Raw genomic sequence first — 23030 nt, 5'->3', positions numbered from 1 at the left:
GTGAGAGCCTCATCAGGGTACCATAAGCACTAGAAACTGAGTCTAACTCAGCTTTAGTTTAAAGAAAAAAGGGCCACAGAAACAACTACATGTGACATTGTGATGCCTTGAAACGAACATCTCGCTGTGGTGCAGCACCTTCTGCTTTCATAATACCTCATCTCGCCTCTACCTAGCCTATTTTGAGAATACAACCCTGTTATTTTTCTTCAGGTTTTTTTCACTCTTTTCAGTCTCCTTTGTCAACACTGCTCTCCTGCAGTCCCAGGACTCTCTCCAAACGTTTGGCCCTAATGGGAGGCAACTGTTCGTACATGTCGAAGCCGAGCTGTAAGTGATGCTGGGGCAGACGGAAGAGCAGCAAGTGACTCCTCAACACCTGGAAATGAGAGAATGACAGTGAGAAAGATGTGAGAGGAGCAGCAGGAGTGATTGTGTGAACCAGATATTCCCAACAAGACAGGCTTGTGCCCCATGTGGACCCTGCTGTTACCAGGGGGGATAGAGACACCAGCTGAGGTTAAACACACACATTTCCTTTTTCATACTGACTGTTACACACTATGTGATTTAACCGGACCTGGTGTTTACATGCTAGGCTGGACGTGCACTTAATCAGAACAGTATGAAATGTGCACAAGTGACAGCTCCTCGCATGCCTCTGCCTCAATGACCATCTTTCATTGATCACCTCCCTGAAGATGGATTTCTGTCGTTAATGAAGTGCAGCACTTCCTGTTACGGAAATAAAAGTACTTATTAACAACATACTCTCCCCCGAAAATCAGGGCCTTGTTCCAGAAAGCAGCTTTAGTGAGGTCACCGTGTGTGTAAGTAATCCCAGTGAGCTGAAAGCTCAGACTTCATAATGTTCTAAACAATCGGCTTCAGACAGTTTTCTAATTTGGTCTCATAAGAGCTCTGGCTTTGAGCACAGAAGTCCTACCAATCTGCTGTTTACATCTTTTGTTTGTGAGCAGCAGCCACTCAGAAGAAAGCTGGATTAAATGGATGGAAGGAGGAAGGAGAGAGCTAAAAGAGGAACTAAAGTGGCTGCGCAAAATAAATAAGGATTGTTTTGTATTGTGAGTCAGTATAGTACAGTACAGTCCAAGAATAGAAATGTGGAGCTGGGACTGAGCACAATAGCTCCACTTTGAGAAAACAAAAGTATTAAGACATTTTGGTGGTAAAGCACGCAATGAAAACAGTGAGAGTTTAGCAAGACTGTAATAACTAAATCATCAAGAAGCAGAGAGGCAAGGGGGGAGAATGAGTAATGAATGAACACAGCATGTAAAGACCAGAGGCAGAAAGAGAGCAGGAAAACTACCAGTGCATGCTAAAAGGAGAGGAGTACCTCGTCAGTCAGGTAGTAGATCTTCCTCAACATACTGTGTCGAGCGGTTTCAACCTCCTGGAAAAGAACAAGGGAATTAAAGATCAAAGCCTGGCTCGTGCACTTTATGTCTCCGTGTTTAATGCTGCTCCACTGCACGTATGAATGTTTTCAGCTTCACCCCTCTAAAATAATGCCTTTGTGAATTGAGCAAATATGATGTGTTTCTCATTTTAACTTCAAACGCTTGCAGCCAATTCAAAGTTACAAACCCATGAATAAATAGAAATAATATGAGGACTGGTTTTGTGCATTTGTCAAATTGTCAAGACTTTCACCCAACAAGCTCCTTTTTGATCCAAATATGTGCAAAAGCAGATGTAGAAGCTGTTCCCACAAACCCAGGGTCTATTCAGAGCAGCTGCAGGACATGTGGCAGCCGGGTTTAGCTTTCACTGCCATTGATACAAAGGACAATCTTAATATGAACGCACACCTAAAACATTCAGATAAAGCAGAGCAACTCAGTGCTCAGTGTGTCAAGTGTTGCTGTACCTGTGCGGCAGCATCCTGAGAGAAGATGAAGGAGTTCACGTGAGACAAAGCAGCCACATATAAGACAGGACACCAGGAGCGCTTCAAAGTCCCAGTTACCAAAGAGCGGAAGTAGAGACGGAGGAGAGGGAGGGAATCTTCAGGTGGGGAGGTGAACCTCTCGATAGGAATGGACAGCTTCAAATGACAAGACAGACATATAAACGATAAATAACTTATTATAACAGGAAGTGGAAAAATCACTTCAACAGAGATCATTACGCTATCATCGTTACCTGTTCTAGAGTGACCCCCAGAGACCTCAGCATCCCCACGTGCTCGCCAAACACCGCCAGCCTCATGGTGGTGCTGTACCTCCTCTGCAGGGGCAAGAGGACCCAGCAACCAAACAGCCGGTCTCCAAAAGACACAGCTTCATACTGGGACACAAGGGCTGAATACAAGTCCTGGAATGAGGCCAGACCTGGAGGAGGGACGTTCAGGTCCAAAGAGTCCAGCTTGGTGCTCCTGAAAATGAAGGGTCACTGTTAACTTTTAGAGATTAGTTGGTGTAAAAGAAAAAGCTAAATGTGTCATATCAGACCTGGTGAGCAGTCTGAACAGACCCCAGGTCAGCCTCTGAACGGGTCTCTCCAGGAACAAGTCACTGGAACAGAGGAACACACAGGACAGGCGGGCGAACTTGGCGACAGGGAGGACCACCTACAGCATGACACAGAAGCAAATATCAATTTATGTGATAAGGAAACAGATCTACAGAAGAAACATCTGAAGGGTGTAGGTTTTCTTTGTAACTCCATTGCATGTACAAAGTACTTCTCTATGAAAATTGTGAACTATCTTAAAACATATGTGAACTATATTTTAAGACTAGCACTAATAAACTGACAAATAATTGACATTTGATTTACTGTGAAAGGAGAATATGAAGTAAAAGTTATAGATTTTGGATAACTGCGCCTGCTAGTCGCCTAACACAGCAAGCACGTCAGACATCCTACATCAGTTTCTATAGAGTAAAACAAGCACATATCAAAAGAAGTCACATATTCAGACACTCGGTGACTCCAGAATGAATACAGTGAACGTTTATCATGGCCTCCAACTCTGCCTTCCCCTCTTTACCACCCCTCTGCCTCTTTCTGTGTGAGACCGGTGTGCTGGGCTTAGAGCAGAGTCCCACCTTCATCACATCCTGCTGTCAAGACTCACTTGGATTAGAAAGAGCTTGGTTCAGCTCCAGGTTTCTCTGCTGTTCTGCACAGCTAGCAGTCATCCACTCTTGGCAGGTCTAGTGTTAATGTGTTTTTGCCGTGTGTAGCACTTTGCAACACTGGTTTAAAACTAAAGTGTTACTATGACAGCATCTCACTATCTCACGCACAAAAAAATTAGTGTGCTTGTTTGTCTCTGTCCATAAACTCCTCCCACACCATCTGGAGTTGAGCAACCAAACTTGGTATACAGGTGCATTTGTGGCGCTTGAAGGTTCCTATCTATATCATATATTAAAGGTGTCATTATGTTGCTTAGCAACTGCCTAGCAATGAACTGAAATGGCCTAAGTTTAGCAATTATGGACCTGTAACAACTTATAAAAGCTTCATATCATTTTTATTTCCTGAAAATAACTAATTCATATACAAAAAAGTTGAACTATGCATGATACATTACGCCACCATCATGCTGCCTGGCAACCAATTAGTAACAGACTAAAAGGACGTGTTTTTAGCCTCGATGGACCTGCAACCTCTTATGAACGCATCCTTCTGTTTTCATTTCATGACAATAACATCTCTGTTATATGACCAGAAGTTGCATCATACAAGCCTAGCGATGACCTCACATAAAAGCTAAAATGGCACGAGCTAAACGACAAACAACAGCATCTACCACATCTATGTTTTCATTTTTTAAATGTGATTAAGTACATCAGTTTGCCAAACAGGCCAAACAATTCAGTAGCATGTGCATGTACTAGTTATATTATTATATAATGGATCAGTTCTGCTGTTACTGATATACATTTTGTTGGCTGACATGGAATATATAACACTTTTCCATTTATATGTACAACAACCCCACAAAATTGCCTATTAATTAAATGTGTTAATAATCAGATTTCTATGTGGTCTCCGCTGAGACTTGACACCAAAGCCCTCTGAGAAAATTCATGGCACTGTGCTGACAGGCAACTGGCTTGACTTGTTTGAATACCTTTAGCGCTTCCTCCCTCCAGACCTCCAGCAGCAGCAGCCACTGCAGACAGTGAGTCACGGCCTGCAGAGCCCCCTGAGGAAGCTCCTCCACTGCCAGCCCTCCACCATCAGACACCCCCGATTGCTCATACAGGCTGAGAAGTGGAAGGAAAGGCCAATCAGATGGCAGGATGGGACCGGTGAGCTCTGGCAAGAGATGACTTTTGATCCAGGGGTTGTGGCCCAGGAGAGCATCTCTGGATACTATTACAGACGACTCCAGGTGGGCCAGGTGAGTGAGGAAGCAACCTCGTATGGATGGCAGCTGGACACAGGCTTCTCTCAGGAGAGCCCCGACAGTCTGGAGAGAGGGAGAGGTGTCCTTTTGTGTTTCCTCATGAAGCTTCAGCTCCCCCAGCTCCACAGCCTCAGGTCCTCCACTGTGTCCTTCTCTGGAAATCAAAGAAACAGACATAAACACCCTGATAATTTAATAAGCGAAGAAACAGAACGAGAAACTTTTGATGGAAATGGGTCATTTGTTAATTTAATCTTATTTCAAAGAAATTACATTTTATTATATAATGTCATTAGCAAAATTAGAGGACACATCAGTCACATTTTTGAGGCACTAATTTAAACATCGATTTAGACAAAGTATCATTTGCTGAACAAAATAAAAAGTAATTATAAAATTTCAGGCACTTTAGAGTAATATTGTAGGTCCTTCACTTATCTCAGATTAAACTGATTAAAGGTAAACATACGATATAAAGTCCTTGCTGAAGACAATGGTGGAGAGCAGTTCATGTGCCAGGTATTCACTGCCTGGCAATAACCAAGGCAATACAACCAGCGCCACCTGGTGGTAAAGTGAGGCATGTTTTGCTATTTCTGAGTCGAGGGGAACCTGAGAGAGGTAAAACAGAGGGGAAAAAATAACATGATTAGGTTAAAATAAATAATTAAACATCAACAAGTGAGCAGATAAAATCTGATCTTATGCTCAAAACACCAAAATCAAGTAGAAAAGGGCTGCAACCATTTTCATTCCATACAAGGCAAAAATAAATGAACTAGCCAGGAATCATACAAGCTGCGGCATAAGAAGGAAACTAATGCCTGAAAGAAAAATGGTTTAAAATACTGTATAACATGGCTAAACTGAGCTCAACATTAAAGGTGGAGTGGACGTACCAGTCTGTGAGCCAGTCGCAGCAGCAGGTAGAGGAGGTGGTGTTCGTGACGTAGAAGCCAAGCCTTGGTGTGAGACAGGCTGGGTGTAGCCTGACTGCAGCTGCGCAGGTAACCAGTCACAGGCTCCGACAGAAGCAGTCCGGTGAACTAGTGAGTGAGAGAAGGGAAATCTACATATATGATCAGCCAATCACATGGCAGCATTTAGGCACGACGTTGAGGTCAAGACGACCTCTTAAAATTCAAGCTGAGCATCAGAATGACACGGCATGGCTGTTACTGCCAGATGGGCTGGTGTGAGTATTAAAACCCTGCATACATTTAAAGCATGCGGAAGAGCATCTCTCAGTGCACAACATATCGAGCCTCGAAGCCTGTCAGCTAAGAAGAGAAAATTAAAACTACAAGCCATGTGGACTCACCACAACTGAACAAAAGATTAGAAAACAATGAGTCTTGATTTCTGCTGCGACATTCAGTCAGAATTTGAAATAAAAACCTAAATCATGGATCCATCCTGCCTTGTATCAATGACTCAGGGTGGTGATAATGGGCCCCTTAGTATCAGCTGAGCTCACTGTACTCGGATGACCTCCATAGTTAGCGGATCCTAATTCAATAGAGCAGCTATGGGATGTGGTGCAACAGGAGATTGTCATCATGTTCAGCCAAAAAATGTGCGTGATGCTATCATGTCAATATTTACCAAAACCTTAGAGGAATGTTTCCAGCACCTCGTTGAATCATTGCCACAAACAATTAAGGCAAAAGTTCTGAAGGCAAAAAGGGAATCTAACCTCATACTACAAAGGTGTCCCTAACAATGTGCCCCAGAGTGCAAAGAGTACCCATACCTTCATTACAAGGAGAGTCCACATGCTTTACTCATTAGTTCTATGTTTTGGTTGGACATAAACGAAGCAGAAAATGTATAAAACCAGCAAACAACAACAAAATAAAAACACCCCAAGGCCAGTCAGTCCTACCTTGCTGCTGAGGCCTTTATGGATCCCTGTGATCGTCTCCAATAGAAGCCCCAGTCCAGTCAGAAGAGGGAAAGGGGAGCTGGGAGCAACCAGCCCCGGACGATTCCTCCATCCCATGCACGCCAATCCAGGGAGGTTATTAGTGATTTCTGGGCCCAGAGGTATAGCCTGAGCATTACACACTACAGAGGAAGACCTGGTGTGGAAAAAAAACATTAAACTGTGCTGTTATAATGTGTATGTGTTAGTCCCCATAGGGAAATAGTTCCTCTGCATTTAACCCATTCACCCAGTGAAGCAGTGGGCAGCCACCAATGCAGCGTCCGGGGAGCAGTGTGTAGGGACGGTACCTTGCTCAGGGGTGCCTCAGGGTAGCCGTTCAGTGGAGTCGAACCCCCGACCTTCCGATCATGGGGCCACCACTCTACCTACTGAGCTATCCCTGCCCAACTTTTTTTTTTTTTTAAATAATAATGAATGATGTTAAAGGTTCAACTCAAACACAAATTTTGTGGAAAAAAGGCTAAATTGCCATCTGTTTTCAGACATACTTGAGATTCTTTATCAGGCCTTGCACAACACTGTGAGACATCAGAGGGAGAAGAACATCAGATGTCAGCAGCTCGAGCTCTTGAAGAGTCTCCACGGGCTTGAAACAGTTCTGTGGAGCAACATGTTCATCAGTTTCAAGGAATTTGAGACGTAAACAGCGAACAAGATAATCCTCAAGTTCCTCTTTGTCACATGTAGCGCACAACAGGACATAATTAGCTGCATTCTCACTGTTGCTTAAACTGAGCGTGCAGAAGGAAGGATACACGATGACCACTCGCCAGCTGGGAAATCACATGACATCAAATTTTAACTTAGCATAAGTAACAATAAATATGAAACATCTCATTTATGGAAGGGAAAGGCAGGAAATACCTGTCTGGACAGCTGATGGTAGTACGCTTCTAGGTAAACAAGGTAAACTGGTATCAGAGTGAGGCTGCCGTCTTTCTGGAGTGGATCATCGAGGTTCTTAATAAAACCCTTCAAATGCCCCATTAAGGATGTCTGCAACCCTGTGACATGACCCCAAGATACAGGAGGAGGGGGAGGGCACTGTTCTCCACCGGAGCTGCAGTGAAAGCAGAGGAAGTGACATGTAAGATCAGAGCGTTCAAGCCAACGCTGCTTCCTCCAGATTCTCTAGCAGAATGGCTTCATTGATCTGTACCTGACCATCCCAGCCTGGAGCTCCTGATGGCAGCCAGCTGTGTGTGTAACTTGTGTGAGCAGAGAAAGCAGAGCCAAAAACCGCTGGAGCTGCAGAGGTTGCAGAGGATCTGAGGCAGGTGGAAGTCTGTGAACAGACTGCAGTGCTGTCACTAAGGCTGGATACAGGTCTCTGCGGGAAAACACAGCAAATCAAAGCAATTAAATACTCACTGTGAGTGAAGAGGAGAGCCTGGCTCTTACGTTTGGACAGAGCGTGAAGGGAGCCACATACAATATAAACTGGTAAGGGACCCTTTATCTAGCAGGCTGTTGGCCCATCATAAAGTAAATGTGCAAATTCCTGATAGAATCATTTGCAAATTTTCTACCTCAGTGTAGACACAGACATTAATTGCTTACATTTTATTCTATTTTCTCACTAGTGCATCAACATAGCAACATTTTTTTAAATATGACAGATATAACTGTGTTAAGAACTGTGGCAGTAATCGCTCTCACATTATAACTTACATGTATAATTTGCACGCCTGTCCATAGCCGGCCGCTACGGCCCACAGCCTGTAGGCCTCTGTGGTGATCCTGAGGGACTCGGTCGGCTCCAGCAGCAGCTCGTTGGGCTCTGCACTCAGGAGATGAGACAATCGCTCACTCGCTCCCAGAGAGTTTAACTGGAAAGGCCAAAAAAGAAGGCACAACACCGATTACCCTTCTTTCCAGCGGTTTCCACAGAGGATGTTTATTTGGCACAGATTTTACACCTTTCTGATGCAACCCTCCCATTTATCCTGGTTAGGACTGGTACTAGGAGCACACTAGCTTATAACCACTGGTCTCAAACCAGGGATCTTTTGAGTGCAAGCCAAATGTGTTTTCCCACTACAGTACACCGATGAGCCTCCAAAAACATGTTTACTACTAATATTAAAAACAGGAATACATCATAAGTAACGCTAAACACTGTTTTTCTAGCTTTTGTCTTAAAAGTCGGCCTTGGACTGGCAGCTTGCAGAATCAATGCATTATAAATCTTATTACTCGAGTATCTTTGCAGTTAAAAAATTACACTTATTGATTTTACCAGTCTTGCACAGGCATGTCTGCCAGAGGTAGCCAAAACTCTTAGAAGCTTCATTGCGCTGGAAAGTGGAAGTCCGTAAATGGACTGAGATGATGGTGACCAGGAAGTGGGAAGAAACTCAGACATTACTGTCTCCATCAGACGAGGACAATCCAATACCTGAGAATGGGATACACCAAGAGGTATTTCAGCTATGAAGGACTTTGAGTTTAAAGACTTCTCAGTTGTTAAAAAGTTGCTGTTGTTACCTGCGTAGCAGATGAGGAGGAATGCCTAGCAATGCGAGTCAGGATCTCCAGGACATCCTGAACCACCCGAGGTGACGGCCGGACCACCTCGAGAATGTAACGCAGCCTGGGGAGCAGTTTCATTTTTAACAAACCCTGAAATCAGAAACCTTTGATCAGTTTCCATCCACAGGTCACGAAGGCAACATGTAGAATGCAAAAAAAAAAGGGATATTGAGATCTTCACCTTGACAGCATCCTGTCTGGCCACTTCATGATCGCTCTTCCTCTCTTCTTTCTCCTTGGCCGTCTCCTTCATACTTTCATCCAGCCCTTCATCCTCCTCATCTTCTTCCTCCTGAGCAGATGGCAGCAGGGGGAAGGAAGCCAGACCGCAAAACCAGGAAAAAGTGCAGTCCAGACACTCCTGAGTGAGGGAACTCATTTGTAAGAGGAACTTGACTGGGGTTTCAGACACTTGTACTCATTTACAGTAAAGAAACAGTGTATTCTATTCTATTCAGCTGATGTGTTTTAAAAGATATTATCCGATAATGAGTCAATGCTGTGCTGTTTATGCACAAATCATCGAAATAAAGCTTTGAGTTTTACATGATATAGTTCTTTCTTTGTATTAGTCCTTAGTATGAGGACAAATTTCTGTGATATTTGTATTTATTTATTTGCTTTTTTCAAATAGTGCATATAGAAAATTACAAAGAGTAAATTAGTGCAAGTTAAACAATTATTATTATTATTATTTTTATTATATTACTATTGCAATATTTGGCTTTATGCTTTATAATCTTACTTCATCTTCTGCACACACAAGCAGTGCTTTAAGAGCATGCACAGCTGCAGACATCACTCCCTCCACGCTATCGTCCAATGCAAAGCGGAGCAGAAAGAGCAGGCCGGCGTCGAGCAGAGTAGACGTCACGCTGCCTTTCAGAACTGACACGTATTCTCCAGCACACGCCTGCAAAAAAAAAAGAAGAAGAAGAAAAAAATCCAGCAACATGACAGAGGCACGCTTCTTAAAGCTAAGAGTGGAACTTCATGCGTCTAGGTTCTGGTACCTTTGAGAGGATGTTCGCCAGAGTGCTGAGCGACAGCGTCCTCTGCTGGATGATCTGACTCCGAGACAGCAGGAAGAGTTCCTGCAGGGAATAACCTGCCCGCTGGGGACAAATGTCAAGATGAGATCTCATGATAAGAGTTTATACATTTTTACAGGTGCAGATATGAGAAGAACTGAATTTAAATGAATGAGAAAGAAATTGAGTCTGATGGGATCAATCAGACTGAATAATAACAGAGAAAACTTACAGATTATTGGTGAATGGATCGGTACTTATTAGTGCTTTTCTACTCTTACTGAGCTCTCAAAGTGCGTTTCACTACAAACCTCAATCTTATTTAAATCCTCTGCAGTCTTGTTTTTGTACTTCACTAAAAAAACATGACATAAACTTAAAATTAAGCCACAGGTTGTGATATTTAATCTACACGTACAATCCAGTAGGTTCTACTGTGTTCTACCAAGGAGTCAACTGGAACTTGACATTGTTGTCATTTTATAAAAGCATCACTCCAATTTTAAGGAGGTCAAGTTGTCTTTTTGTTGTGACTTTGTGCTGACTGACCTCAGGCTCCTCTCCATGGTGGTGGAGGCCCAGGTGCGTTGGCAGATCCTCAGTGGGTGGAATTAAAGTCCCCGCGAAGTCAAAACGAGCCTGCATGGCCTATCAGGACACACAAAAACAACGGAAAGTGTTGAATAAAATACAGAATTTTAACTAGATCTTTCATTACTTGCAAGTCAAATACCAGATCTTACTTTCTTGGTTCCTTTCCTTCTGGGTTCAGGCAAGTCTCTCAACCACTCCAACTTCTCCGGCTCCAGCTTATCCATGTGGACCCATTCCTTCTGAGGCTTCACTGGCAGATCCTCCTCTGTATTCACAGACGCATCCATTGTGGTAAAAACAGCATGCATTGTAAATGAAAATGACAATTAGTTAGCCAAAAACAACTTCTCCAAACAATTTTAGAAGCTGCATCTGCTGCAAAAACCTCAGCACTCATTAAACGTGACTAGAAGCTTAAACAATATCTGGCTATTAATTGTAGCCAATGCAAGCAGGACAGAATAACATAATGAAGTTCTAACTTTTTGGGGGGTTCGTGTGATGTATAAGCAACAAATTAAGGGGTGAAGTTGATTTTTGCATTTTCTGAAATAAAACTTCAAAGAGAGGCTTCTATCACTCCAAATGGAGATATGAATCCGTTTTAGCCATGCAGCAACTACATCTGACATTAAGTTACACAGTTAGAGGATGGACAAGTATGAGAGCGGAAAAGCGTGCAGAAATGAGAAGAAGATATTTGACCGGGAAGTGAGGGAATGCTGGTTAACAGCTAAGTGTCATCGTCTCTTTAAAAAGTGGATAAAATTGGTCTCCTTTAGCAAATTTAAGATCCCAGAAATGAGGATTCAATCTTACCAGGAAAGCAGGCACAGGAACAATGTGAAAGTGTGCTATTGCATAGGCACACTTAATAACAACATCATCCACATATTTTAGAATCTAACTTTCATCTTAATCACCAGCAGCAGAGAGCAGAAACTGGTGTTGAATTTGAATAAATCATACCCGTCACAGCAGGTGGTGGCGCTGACAGCTCCTCCTCCTCTCCTTCCATCTCCACCTCTTGGGGTTTCTGACACAACACTGCAGCATTGCAGGAGCCTGACTCTCTGCTCACATCCTGAACTGGAGGATCTTCTGTGCCACTTTTGTCCTTGGGGTGTTTGGATGGGGAGGGAAAGGATGGGACGCTCTGTGCTTTGCGAGATCTAACAAAGTCCACCAGTCTAGGATCTGAGAAGCAAAAATAACTGCATTACATGCTGTACAGAAATGGTGATTAAAAAAAAGTGTGATGTACGTGACTAGTACATCACCCCATCACATCTTAATTATAACGTGCATTATAAAGAAAAGATCCTGCCGACAACATCAATGCCTACCGAGCTGAAACAAGAGCTTCTTCTGCTCCTCGAGTATCTCAGACTGGGACATGGCTTGGAGCTTGGCCTGGTTTTCCATGTGGATCCTCATGGTCTCTCCTGAGCTATCGGGACCCTGAAGCCCCTGCCCGGACACCAACCTGGGACCGGAGACTGCTGCTGGTTCTACTGAACAGAGAGACGAAGAGGATGGTATAGAAGGGAGGAAAAATATTTTTCAGAAAGTGTTACTACTGCTGAAAATATGTAATTCCTAAATTCTTCGAAAACACACAAATAAACTGAGACCTGTGTTGCATTTGTGATATTAATGGTTAACCCCACCTGCAGCATCACACTGATCTGTATCCATACTAGTTTCTGGGGTTGGAGCAGCTTCAGATAAACTATGTAATGTTGTCTTGCACTCTTTTAGCTTCTGGGCAGCAATCTGACGAGCAAAGATGCTCTTCTTTCCTCCAGCTGATGACAGAGGTGCCTGCAGGGAGGGAACAAAAAAAAAAACAAAAAAAAAACAGGATTATTTCACACGACACCAAATGAATGCAAAAATAGCATGCCATCGTACGAAGAGGGGGTGACTTACTGCAATAAATATAATAACTGATTATGAATCTATAGTGGCTGATAAGAAATTTTAAAATTTAAAGAAGAGATGATATTATTGACCTTTACCTGATTGCTGGTTTCTGAGCGGTGCAGCACTTTGGGGAAAGCCATGCCTGTAAATGCTGGTAGAGATATTGGAGTGGAGCTGGTATCTCTCTCCTTGACACAAAAAAAATACACATACATAAAATAAATAACTAAAAGAATCCCAAACTATGGATACACCAAACAAGACATTAAACAAGTCTAACTGAGAACAGACAAGAAGCTTCCACTTACAACAATTCTGGAGAGAACGGCACTGATGTGAGTGTCGTGTCTGTCCAGCCTTTCCTCGGCATCCTCATCCTCAAAGGTGACACGACTCGCTTTAAAGCGAGACTTCTTAGGAGGGGCTGGTGTCAGAGAAGGGAGCTGATCTGGAAGATCTGCATTTAAGAGAGCAGCTGAGCTTTAGCTACTTACATAAGAGACCCCAAAAAGTTAAAATCAGACAAGTTTTAAAACACAATATGCTCTTGTGAAAAATCTGTGTCATCTGTAACCTTCAATGGTGACCACATCCCTCTGGCTCCCTTCATTCTCCCCACTCCGCCCTTCTCCCTCTCCAGCTTCTCCTCTCCTCTTGTCAGGGCGGCGGACAACACTGGCGGCGGAGGGAGCGCCTGAAGTGAGAAAGTGCTCCTGCTCTCTCAGGAGGTCTGCCTCTGAGTCAGTTGGCTTGGGACGCCGCAACATTGCTGTTAAGGACACAAAGAGGACATTAAACATAGGCATCTTGGGAATATTTTAACAGCAAAACAAGCCTTTGTAGCCACAGCTGGTCTGCATGTTGTTAGGCAAAGCCTATGTTATCTTATATTGCAACAGTCTTTCAATTTCCTACGTACTTTAGGGAATTTTATAAACAAAAATATATTTAAGTTTGAGTAAACTTCACGTAAAAAAAATGTTTAATGATATTGTTAATAATACCATTTTTAATATGCAGGGAAAACCCTGACTTTATCCCAGCCCATCACCTTCCAACACCTAATCCTAACACAAGTCTTATTAATAGACGCATCTGTTGTGTCAGGTTGTTTCATTGCTGTGTTTATCTGAGACTCAGGTTCGTCAGGTTGGAAACTACAAATACAGTCTGTGGTTGGAGATCATAGTCAGTGGAATTTGACAGTGTCATGCCCGTAGTGCTAACTAAGCCCACATAGGAGGGCATTAAAGGATAAAAATACACTATCTTCAATTAAGCGTTTAGACATTAATAAATAGTGATTATATGAAAGGAGATGGGGGGGTTTCATCCATTTTTCACGTGTAGTTAAGTTTACCGCGGATGAATGTAACGTACAGCTGACGCTAGCTTGAATTCCATCACAGTTCCTTTTTATCTGGAGCTAAATTTGTCCAAAACAGTACCAAGGAGTATAAATTTAAACTATCTGTTTTTTGCTATTTGAAAATCTTGATAATAGCGGGAGCTAACCTTCATTTATTAGCTGGACCTTTGAAGAATCCACACAAGACTCTGCAGCTCGCACGGAAGATTTTTGATGTGACACAACAAGGCGGAAAGGGAAAACGTACTCCGGGAACTTTCAAAATAAAAGCCCTATCAGCATTAAAAAGTGCGGAAGACATTTCCTTATTTATTCCTTCCTTCCTTCTTCTTCCAAGGCTACTGGGTAATTTGTGGATTGAAAATATAAATTCTAATGAGTTGTTGTGCAAACACTTTTAACGCGTCTTCGGAAACTGAGTTTATAGTGTAAACAATGCATTTGATGTGCAAGCTTTACCTATAAAATCTGACGTTTCTCTTTCCTTTCTTTAGGAACCGGCTTGGCTTCATCATGTCCAAGTTCACGTCAATCATTTGGCCTAAAGTTATTTTATTTGGGGACTCCATCACACAGGTTAGATAGTGTTTACACTTTAATCTATTTTACTATTTGTCTGCTCAATCACTGTCCACTTTGACTGTTAGTGTGGAAATAATTAATCGGTGCTGTTGATTCTTTCAGGTTTCATTTCAACCCAATGGGTGGGGAGCAGAAATTGCCGATAAACTTGCAAGGTGTGTAGTTCCATTTAAATTGCATTCCCTTCATAATAGCTCTGACTTCCAAACAGGTAAAAATACACACTTCTTCTAAGAGGAATTGTGCTTGTGTTATGCAGCAGTTGCTTAATGTGACTGATCTCTGTATCTGCGATTTTATTTTGCCTTTAGAAAATGTGATGTTATAAACAGAGGATTGTCCGGCTATAACTCCAGATGGGGCAAGATTGTTCTTCCTCGCCTCATAAACCCTGAAAATTCAGCAGACAGCAAGATAGAAGCAGTTACCATTTTCTTCGGAGCCAATGACAGTGCATTGGAAGGTACAGCTTCACTGGAGCATGCTCACTCTTGTTATAATTTAACAAATACTTGCACATTTGCAGTGATCTACACCAGGGGTGTCAAACATAAGGCCTGGAGGGCCAGAATCGGCCTGACAGAGATTTCATTCACAGGCCATTTTATTAGGTACGGATTGCTAGTGCCCCTTTAGACCACCTTTAGCTTTTAGGCCTGTCTTATTTCTTTATGGCATACATTCAAGTGCTGGAAACATTTCTCAGAGATTTTTGGCTATGTTGACATGATGGCATCATAGACCTGCTGCACATCCATGATGTGAATCTCATATTCCACCACATTCCAAAGGCCCTCTATCGGTTTGAGATCTGCCGATTGTGGAGGCCGTATGAGTTCAGTGAACTCACTGTCATGTTCAACAAGCCAGTTTGAGACAATCTGGGCGTTGTGGCGTTCAGTCTGCAGTTTCCTCAGTTTCCTGTTCTTACCGGACAGCAGTTGTACCCGGTGTGGTCTTCTGTTGCTGTAACCCATCCGCTTCAAGGTTCACGCATTCAGAGAGGCTAGTCTGGACAACGTAGTTGTATGCAGGTTGAAAAACTGAGAGCAGCCCATCTATCACCAACAACTATGCCACTTAAATCACTTTTTTTCCTATTTCAATGCTCAGTTTGAACTTCAGCAGGTCATCTTCACCATGTCTACGTGTCTATATGCGCTAAACTGCTGTGATCGGGCGATTAGATATGTGTTAACAAACAGGTATACCTAGTGCTGGTCGAGTTACTTGAAAAAAGTAATCAGTACCTAATTACTGATTACTTCCCCCAAAAAGTAATCCCGTTACTTTACTGATTACTTATTTTCAAAGTAATTGATTACTTAGTTACTTAGTTACTTTTAAAAAACAGGATTTACAACCTGAAGAGGTGATAAAGCGATAGATCTTTCAGCCCAACTCTACATTTTCTACATAATCCATCATACAAAAAGTCTCTTTTTAAAACTTGTTTTATTAGTTTTAACCTTTTAACTTTATGCATCAAGCAAAAATTTAATTATATGCAACATTCTCTGACTGGAAGAAATTTGTTTAATATTTAAACCTATTTTCTGCACATTCCAGCACATAAAATAAAATATTTTTTTGTGTTTACACTCAGTCTTTCAAAAATAAATGCAAGTAAAACACAGCAGGAAATAAATAAAGTCAAAGACTCAGCGGTCCTGTTTGCTCTATATTCACCTGTAAAGCAGGCGGAGGTTTACCCTGGTGCAGGTGTGCCGCAGCGGTCAGTGGAAGAATCCGCGAGTTTCTCTGTGAGTTTCCCATTACGTCATAGCACATTTGGTGCTTGCTTGGAAGTTTAGGGGTTTTTTTCGCTGTAAAAAGAAGTTTTCATCCCACGCACGATGGACGCTAATGTTTTTGTCACTTTTTATGGAATCAAACTTAAAGTAAGGTCAGTACTTCCACACTTTAAACGCTGCACGCTCATACTCTCTCCCGCACTCGATATATTATCTGCACATAGCTGATTGCCATGAACGTCGCACTCGCTTACCTCACTGTCATGAGACATTCTCGCAAAAAAATCACGGATTTAGTAACGCAGTAACGCAGCGTTCCTACGGGAAAGTAACGGTAATCTAATTACCGTTTTTGCAATAGTAATCCCTTACTTTACTCGTTACTTGAAAAAAGTAATCGGATTACAGTAACGCGTTATTGCCCATCTCTGGTGGCCAGTGGATGTTTATTGGCATCTTGAGAGTTTCCAACAAGATCATGACTGGTAGTCGACATCACAGACCATATTGGCTTGGACAGCTGGATTTATTGCTGGATTTTTTTTAAAAAGTCACCGGCTCTCCTCACGGATGAATCCTCATTCCTCCGCTGTTCTTATTATACATTAATGACTGCTGGGAACATTTTTTTTGTGATGACAGGAGGCTGCTGGATGTTTATTATAATGTCTCAATTGCAAGTGCCACAGCCTTAAATGAATTTTTATGACATATTTTTATTAATAAATGTGTCTGTATATTATCATCTCCTTGTTTACAGGTAAGAGCCAGCAGCATGTGCCTGTGCACGAGTATTCTGAGAACCTGAAGGAGATGACCAGGTTTCTGGCCTCTGCTGGTGTAACTGCTGACAGAGTTATATTCATCACACCTCCCCCCTTGCATGAGCCATCCTGGGAGAAGGAGTGCATTCTTAAAGGTAACAGGAGCTTTTCTCCTTCTTCATTCCTGTCTTTTTACACAGTCCTACACAGATCCTGAGCATCCCTTTGCGTCTCCTGCAGGATGTCCTCTCAATCGCCACAACTCTGTAGCGGGGCAGTATGCCCAGGCGTGTGTCAAAGCTGCTGGTCAGTGTGGTGTAGACGTCCTGGATCTCTGGACGCTCATGCAAAAAGATGGACAGGTGAGGATCAATACTTCTAGCTGCTGTTTGTTGCTGATATTGAGGCTTTTGGCATTCAGGTGCTGCAGAAATCAAATGAGATCCATAACATAAAAAAACAAATGCTTTCTCAAATGAATAACATTTTTTTTTATTATAATTTCATTATTTTGTCAGATTTTCTGTTATTAAACAGTTAATTTTAATATTGCCAATCAATATTATAATGTATATAATTTTTATATGCACTCACTGTGATTTCCTTTTTTAAAATCTGATCTGATCTTGTATTCCTGTATACAGTGTTTCTGTTTTCAGGTCTTCTGGCCTCAGATGTCTTATTTTATCATCTTTTGTACAGGACTACACGGTCTACCTGTCTGATGGGCTTCATCTCTCAGAGAAAGGAAACCAGTTTGTGGCCCAGCATCTGTGGAGGCTGCTGGAGAGCCGTGTGGCTGACCTGCCCTTCATCCTGCCCTACTGGGGAGACGTGGACGCCAAGAGCCCCGAGAGCAGCCTGCTCTGTGATCAGTGAAGGACACTTGTTTCAAGATTGTGCAGAGAGCCTTATAGTAGATTGCATCATGCAAATCAACATGCAAAAAGGTTCATAAGAATTAATGTGTCAAATGCAAGACCATGTATGAAAGCACAATAAAGATTTTTACATTCTTTTTATATTCTGTGGCATGCCTGGATAGAAATCATAGGAAGACTTGTACATAAAAAGCTTCATTTGAGCATCTACTCCCAGCATTTTTACACAAATGTCAAAACTTTCTACTCCTTAAATTTTAAAAACAGGCTTGTTACTTTAGTTTTAACACATTTGATCAGAGTTATTATTTGATAGTGTTGCATGCCTTATTTTTTTCTTTTTTGCAGATGAGCCATTTTAAATAAAGAGGTGGTTTATTTAGTGGACTTTAAACACAGTTTGCTGAGGCATTATGGAGTATATGACACCTTTGGGTGGATCCAGTGGTTGACCCACTGAGACAGATTTTAAAAAATATATATACAGTATATGCAGGCCTTCAAACCGATTCAGCCTGAACAATAAGGCAATCCTAATGGTGTAGCTGGTGATTCCTTTTGGGTTTTGTTTTTTGGCTCAACACCCGATTGTGCAGTTGTCTGTAAGTTGTGGCCTCTATTCTTTAGCATCTAGCTGGCGCTGCAGAAGAAGACCGAAGACCGAGGGAGTAACGTTGAAAGCTCACTTCTCTCAGAGATGGAGAAAGAAAGGACTGCCCAATGTGATTTAACACATTTTCTTAATAAACTGAAAGCCTAAAGAAAATGTGTTAAATCAGATATTGAATCTGTTTATGATGTAAAATAATGGGGGGGTCATATTCTGCAACAAAAAAAATATGATAATCTGAGCTATGCTAACTTTGTGTTATTTAAATGGTGGATGAAAGAGGTTTGATGGATTTAAAGTAAAGCACTTTGTTGGACAGTAGCTACGGTGTTCATGGTCAGATTTAGGTTATGTAAAGAACAGCAGATGTTAATGATCCTTAGATGCATTTACTGAATTCCACCTTTATACAAACTTGATAGGATTTAGTGTAAAGACAGTATAAACAGTATACTGTAAATGTAGGGGATGGAAATTGAAGCGAAGACAATTCATGAAAATCTGCTTACATCCTGTTGAATTCATTTGTGCAAATCCACAAAGCGCAGTAAACCTCAGAGCAGCAGTAACATAGTAGATGCTGCTATAAAACTACTATAAAGATCACAGTGACTTGTGATTCTTTTTCCCCTGCTGATTTTTCGTTTCCTCACCTCCCATATCTCACTTTAGCCCAACTGAACTCCATTTCCTGTTTAGGTGTTGAGGCAACGTCACCCTCTAGAATGTAGGCAACGAAAAAGAAAATGTTTTTACAACTGATTCAAGCTGAGTTCATTCATTAGAATAAAAAATTTGGTCTGGTTTGGTTAACTCCTGTGCAGCTTCAAGTATCATTGAGAGGCTAAAGAGATAGACTGCATCATTCCTCATTTACAAAAACAGATCATTTTATAATATGTATGGTACATACCTTGCTCTGCCCTTGCTTCTGTTTTGATGAGGGAGGATGTCCCATTTTAAAAGCTTTCGATACCAAAATAACAAAACCGTCCTTTAATCTACTTTCCAGTTGAACATCTCCTAACCCACCTTTCATTTTACTCTTTAGTAATTTCTATATAAGCTTTTTGTAGATTTGTTATCAGCAGAAAGAATAGCTGCTAGAAGAAGAATTTGGAGAGGACAACAGTTTTAACCATATTAATGCTTTATTATTACTATTATTATTCTCCCATTTCGTTACTTCTTTTTTCATTTCATATGCTTTTTTCCAGTTTCCTTTATTACATTCTGTTCTATAATTTGTCAAACCAAATATTCTAATTTCAGATTTGACCTGCAAATTAGTCTTGGTCATATTATTCTCCAAACCCGTCCCAAATCCATTTTCTGCTGATTCTTCTTCTGCCTCACTGCCCCATTCAGCAGCTCCCCAAGATGAGTCTTAGGCATTTTCATTTCCAGGAGTTTCAATGAAAGGCAAAGCAATGGCAATTTGAGGCATTGTGTGCACAAAGCGCCTGTGAAAACACAGAAAACACACATTCAGACACGCTGGTCAGTACTGCTGCTGCAGTAGCAACACTATAGGGTGTTTGGGGCTGTGGGAGCTGGATGACATTGACTATAAGACAGTTCCAAAACAAATCCATCAGCAGCCACAAAGGGAAGAAACATGGATGTCAAAAAATGGAGAGACTGAGTTTTTTTGCCCAAGAAATGAAGCACCGCGCATGGCTGCCAATGTGGTGAAACCAGGATTTATGCACAACGTCAGCTCTCATGCTAAGCTTACACCTCAGATCCCATTTAAAAACGTATCGATATCAGGAAATGTTACCTGATCTAAATAAAATAATTTTGTAAGTCCAGTAGCAAAAAAAGAAAGAAAAAAGCTGCAGTTTGGGTAAAAAAGGACAGAAAGACACAGACACATTAATCCAGTGAAGATCTACTAAACTAACTGTAGACTACATAATCACAGCGAGTGTGGCTTGTTTGGAAGGGTTGCTAAAAGAAAGCTTGCTGTATCTTAAAAGAACAAACCACAAGAATAGATACGGTGATGTGTGGAGCAGTGAGATTCTGCAATCATGGAAAAGCAGATAGTTGGCTTATAAATATTCAAAATATTGAAGCTTGTGATAGAAAATATTTTATATTAAACTGAGGGGACTTGTTTCTCTCTTCTTCTACTGTCATGTCCCTTATTATCCAAAACAATCAATGCAGTGTGATTAGAGTTTACTTTGTAATACATTTCCTAGAAACAAGAAAGAAATTGTTACTTTGGACAATCCACACCTACAGAACACAATGTCCATATTTTTCAGAGGAACTGCTTTCCACTGAAGAAATAAAAAAGAGAAGTTTGTTCTTGCTTTTGTCCTGTAAGTCTGACCACTGTCATTACACACCATCTCTGCCATGCTTACATTTTTCTTAATATTACTTTGAAAGAACAGTTACAGTTCACTCTTTTCCTTCATCTTTACACAGGAAACTACAGAAGAGGAAACAAACTTTATTTTGCTTTACAGATCTCACCTTTAATTTAATCAACCAGAAAGTCTCTACAGTACACTGGTGCAAGAAATATGTTCTTTTATTGTGTCCCAGAAATGTACTCACCTGTACGGTATCCCCGCCTTGTCAAGCATCCTTTTGGATGCTATCGTTCCAGGTGTATTGTGGTACTTGTCACAAAGATAAACCACTTCCTTCAGACCTGGAGAGATTGAAGAAAGAATTATAAAGGAATCCAGAAAGCTGCATTGAAACTTGAAGAGTCAAGACTACTTAGCAGGAATACGGGGATCTGTGTGACTGTTAAAAGGATAAGGACATCTTTCTGGAGGAAAAAAAAAAACAGTATGCACCAGTTCTGTTCAAAACTGCAAACTGAGAAGACATTTGGGACATTTGTGCTGTCCGCAACGCATAAACATTCCCAGTTGCACACTTGGACAAAACAACACTTCCAGGCGTGCATGAATTTAGAATAGGTTCTCATTACTTGTTGATTTGCTCTGCAAATACAAACACACAAGCACTTCGGTTCAGCGTGGCTGCACCCTGCAGGCTGTTCCGTGCACTAAACAACACAGGATAACTTATGTGTTGTTGTTGTTGTTGTTGTTATGTGTGTTATGAGAGTGTAAGTAATGTGGATGTCTAGGTTGTGAAATAAAATTGAGGCACAGGTGGCCAGAAGGGGACAGAGGAGGAATGCCTCCCCTGCACCTCAGTGCAAAAATGTTTTTGTTTGAGTGTCCTGAGCCAACAAACACAGCATTACCATCAAAATAAAAACATGTGTTAATACAGTTCAAACTATATTCATGATCTAAAACTATTTAACTATAAGTTTAGCCACATGGCAGCCACGCCTCTGGGGAAAACAAAAACACGATTGTCTTCCTTTTTTGTATCACAATAAAGTAAACTCTTTGTCCCCCATGGCACACAGAAAAACATATTCAGGGTGAGATTTGTTGTGACACAATCTAAATGACAATTTAGGGGGGAAACCCAAAGAATCTGCCTGCTGCCAGTTTAATATTATTAATAAAGGTAACATATTTCTTAGTTGAAGCTGAGGACTTCCTCGATCTCCAAAAAGTAGATCAAATGACAAAATTATATTTTCGTAGTTCATCTGGACATGAATAGCATTATGTGAGACTTTGACACGTGTATAACTGTATAATTAATTGCAACTGACTTTGTGTGTTGTCAGCACCCACCTGCCTGGATGATGAGTTTGGTACACTCATTGCAGGGGAACAAAGTCACATACATGGTGCAGCCTTTCACATCAGCATTCGCGCTCGCGTTCACTATGGCATTCAGCTCAGCATGGCACACTGTGGGACATGACATTGACACAATCCTCAGTGAGTGCATGAAATTCATATTTTAAGTATGAGCTTGAAGGCAGGTGTTAAAAACAATAAAATGTATAAAACTTTGTGGACAGCAAAGCACATCAGGTTTTATTTATATGCATATGTAAGATTTGAAAAGAGACTGGACAAAACTCAGTGGAATTCAGCGTTTTAATGCATTGTTCTTATCCAAGGAAAACAAAATCATCACGTCATCGCTGTTTAGTTCACTGGAAACACTGCAGTAGAGAATGTTCACTGGATGAATATACACAGTATCATCAAAAGATTCTGGGAAATGACACTCTTTACACTTCACAATCTGTGATTGGCCATCAGCATTTTACTTAAGATGTATTTTACCACCTGAATGGTCTTCCTTAGAATTCAGTCTCTTAATACTACTACTACTACTACTACTACTAATAATAATAATAATTGATATGTAAAGTGATAATTAACCCAATTCAGAGTGTATACTGATAGGAGTTGGCCATGTTTTACAAATTAGTCTTGTAAAACAAGTAATTTCTTTAAAAAAAACAAAAAAACAAAACAGTACAGCGACTGTTAAGAGAATCTATAAGTAGAAAACTATTCTTAAATGTGTTTGACAAGCAAACAAAAATTGAATCAGATTTTTGCACTCTGATCACTGAGTAATAATGGTAAATGGCCTGTATTTATATAGCGCTTTACTAGTCCCTAAGGACCCCAAGGTGCTTTACATATCCAGTCATCCACCCATTCACACACTGGTGATGGCAGCTACATTGTAGCCACAGCCACCCTGGGGCGCACTGACAGAGGCGAGGCTGC

The 23030-nt window shown here is 41.3% G+C and overlaps 3 protein-coding genes across 4 annotated transcripts in view; 1 reads left to right on the top strand and 2 right to left on the bottom strand.

The window, feature by feature from the left end:
- Window positions 1–6: 6 nt before the first annotated feature.
- rpap1 (RNA polymerase II associated protein 1) lies at window positions 7–14013 on the bottom strand. Of its 2 annotated transcripts, none has more exons than XM_005723936.1 (27): window positions 13937–14013; window positions 12996–13190; window positions 12730–12878; window positions 12517–12609; window positions 12166–12319; window positions 11842–12009; window positions 11465–11692; window positions 10645–10760; window positions 10451–10549; window positions 9884–9985; window positions 9616–9783; window positions 9052–9231; window positions 8826–8960; window positions 8578–8736; window positions 8010–8167; window positions 7498–7668; window positions 7203–7398; window positions 6827–6936; window positions 6276–6471; window positions 5290–5436; window positions 4860–5002; window positions 4112–4544; window positions 2478–2596; window positions 2170–2401; window positions 1895–2071; window positions 1361–1417; window positions 7–379 (listed from the first exon to the last, which is right to left on the bottom strand). In XM_005723936.1, the coding sequence occupies exons 2-27, from the start codon at window positions 13186–13188 to the stop codon at window positions 230–232; spliced, it is 4233 nt and encodes a 1410-aa protein (XP_005723993.1). In that variant the 5' UTR covers window positions 13189–13190; window positions 13937–14013; the 3' UTR covers window positions 7–229. The 2 variants fall into 2 exon arrangements, with proteins under 2 accessions (XP_005723993.1, XP_005723994.1); XM_005723937.1 differs by having other exon boundaries at window positions 11842–12006.
- Window positions 14014–14071: 58 nt separating this feature from the next.
- iah1 (isoamyl acetate hydrolyzing esterase 1 (putative)) lies at window positions 14072–17912 on the top strand. Its single transcript, XM_005723935.1, has 7 exons — window positions 14072–14135; window positions 14285–14366; window positions 14475–14527; window positions 14684–14835; window positions 16887–17045; window positions 17131–17252; window positions 17593–17912. Exons 2-7 carry the CDS (start codon window positions 14304–14306, stop codon window positions 17767–17769), a joined length of 726 nt encoding a protein of 241 aa, XP_005723992.1. The 5' UTR covers window positions 14072–14135; window positions 14285–14303; the 3' UTR covers window positions 17770–17912.
- Window positions 17913–19554: 1642 nt separating this feature from the next.
- The window catches only part of LOC102201478 (deoxycytidylate deaminase-like), a 35402-nt gene continuing 31926 nt past the window's right edge, over window positions 19555–23030 (bottom strand). The window contains exons 4-6 of the mRNA XM_013908399.1: window positions 22071–22190; window positions 20956–21052; window positions 19555–19844 (exon numbers count right to left, since the gene is read on the bottom strand). Of these exons, the coding sequence (XP_013763853.1) occupies window positions 19769–19844; window positions 20956–21052; window positions 22071–22190 (293 nt within the window). The 3' untranslated portion in view covers window positions 19555–19768. The remainder of the gene's footprint in view (window positions 19845–20955; window positions 21053–22070; window positions 22191–23030) is intronic.

Source organism: Pundamilia nyererei, unplaced genomic scaffold, assembly GCF_000239375.1.
Source record: "Pundamilia nyererei isolate P.nyererei 1_Seehausen unplaced genomic scaffold, PunNye1.0 scaffold00010, whole genome shotgun sequence".
Lineage (NCBI taxonomy): Eukaryota > Metazoa > Chordata > Actinopteri > Cichliformes > Cichlidae > Pundamilia > Pundamilia nyererei.
Note: the sequence above shows the minus strand (reverse complement) of the source record. Positions and strands in the feature narration are given on the sequence as shown.

Bases quoted from the DNA above. Each gene is read 5' to 3' on its own strand.
- iah1 (XM_005723935.1), top strand. From the start codon at position 14,304: ATGTCCAAGTTCACGTCAATCATTTGGCCTAAAGTTATTTTATTTGGG. The intron at 14,836-16,886 runs GTACAGCTTCAC...CCTTGTTTACAG, and splicing joins CAATGACAGTGCATTGGAAG to GTAAGAGCCAGCAGCATGTG. The intron at 17,253-17,592 runs GTGAGGATCAAT...TCTTTTGTACAG, and splicing joins TCATGCAAAAAGATGGACAG to GACTACACGGTCTACCTGTC.
- rpap1 (XM_005723936.1), bottom strand. From the start codon at position 13,188: ATGTTGCGGCGTCCCAAGCCAACTGACTCAGAGGCAGACCTCCTGAGA. The intron at 12,610-12,729 runs GTAAGTGGAAGC...TTTTGTGTCAAG, and splicing joins CCGTTCTCTCCAGAATTGTT to GAGAGAGATACCAGCTCCAC. The intron at 6,472-6,826 runs GTATGTCTGAAA...TTTCCACACCAG, and splicing joins GGCCTGATAAAGAATCTCAA to GTCTTCCTCTGTAGTGTGTA.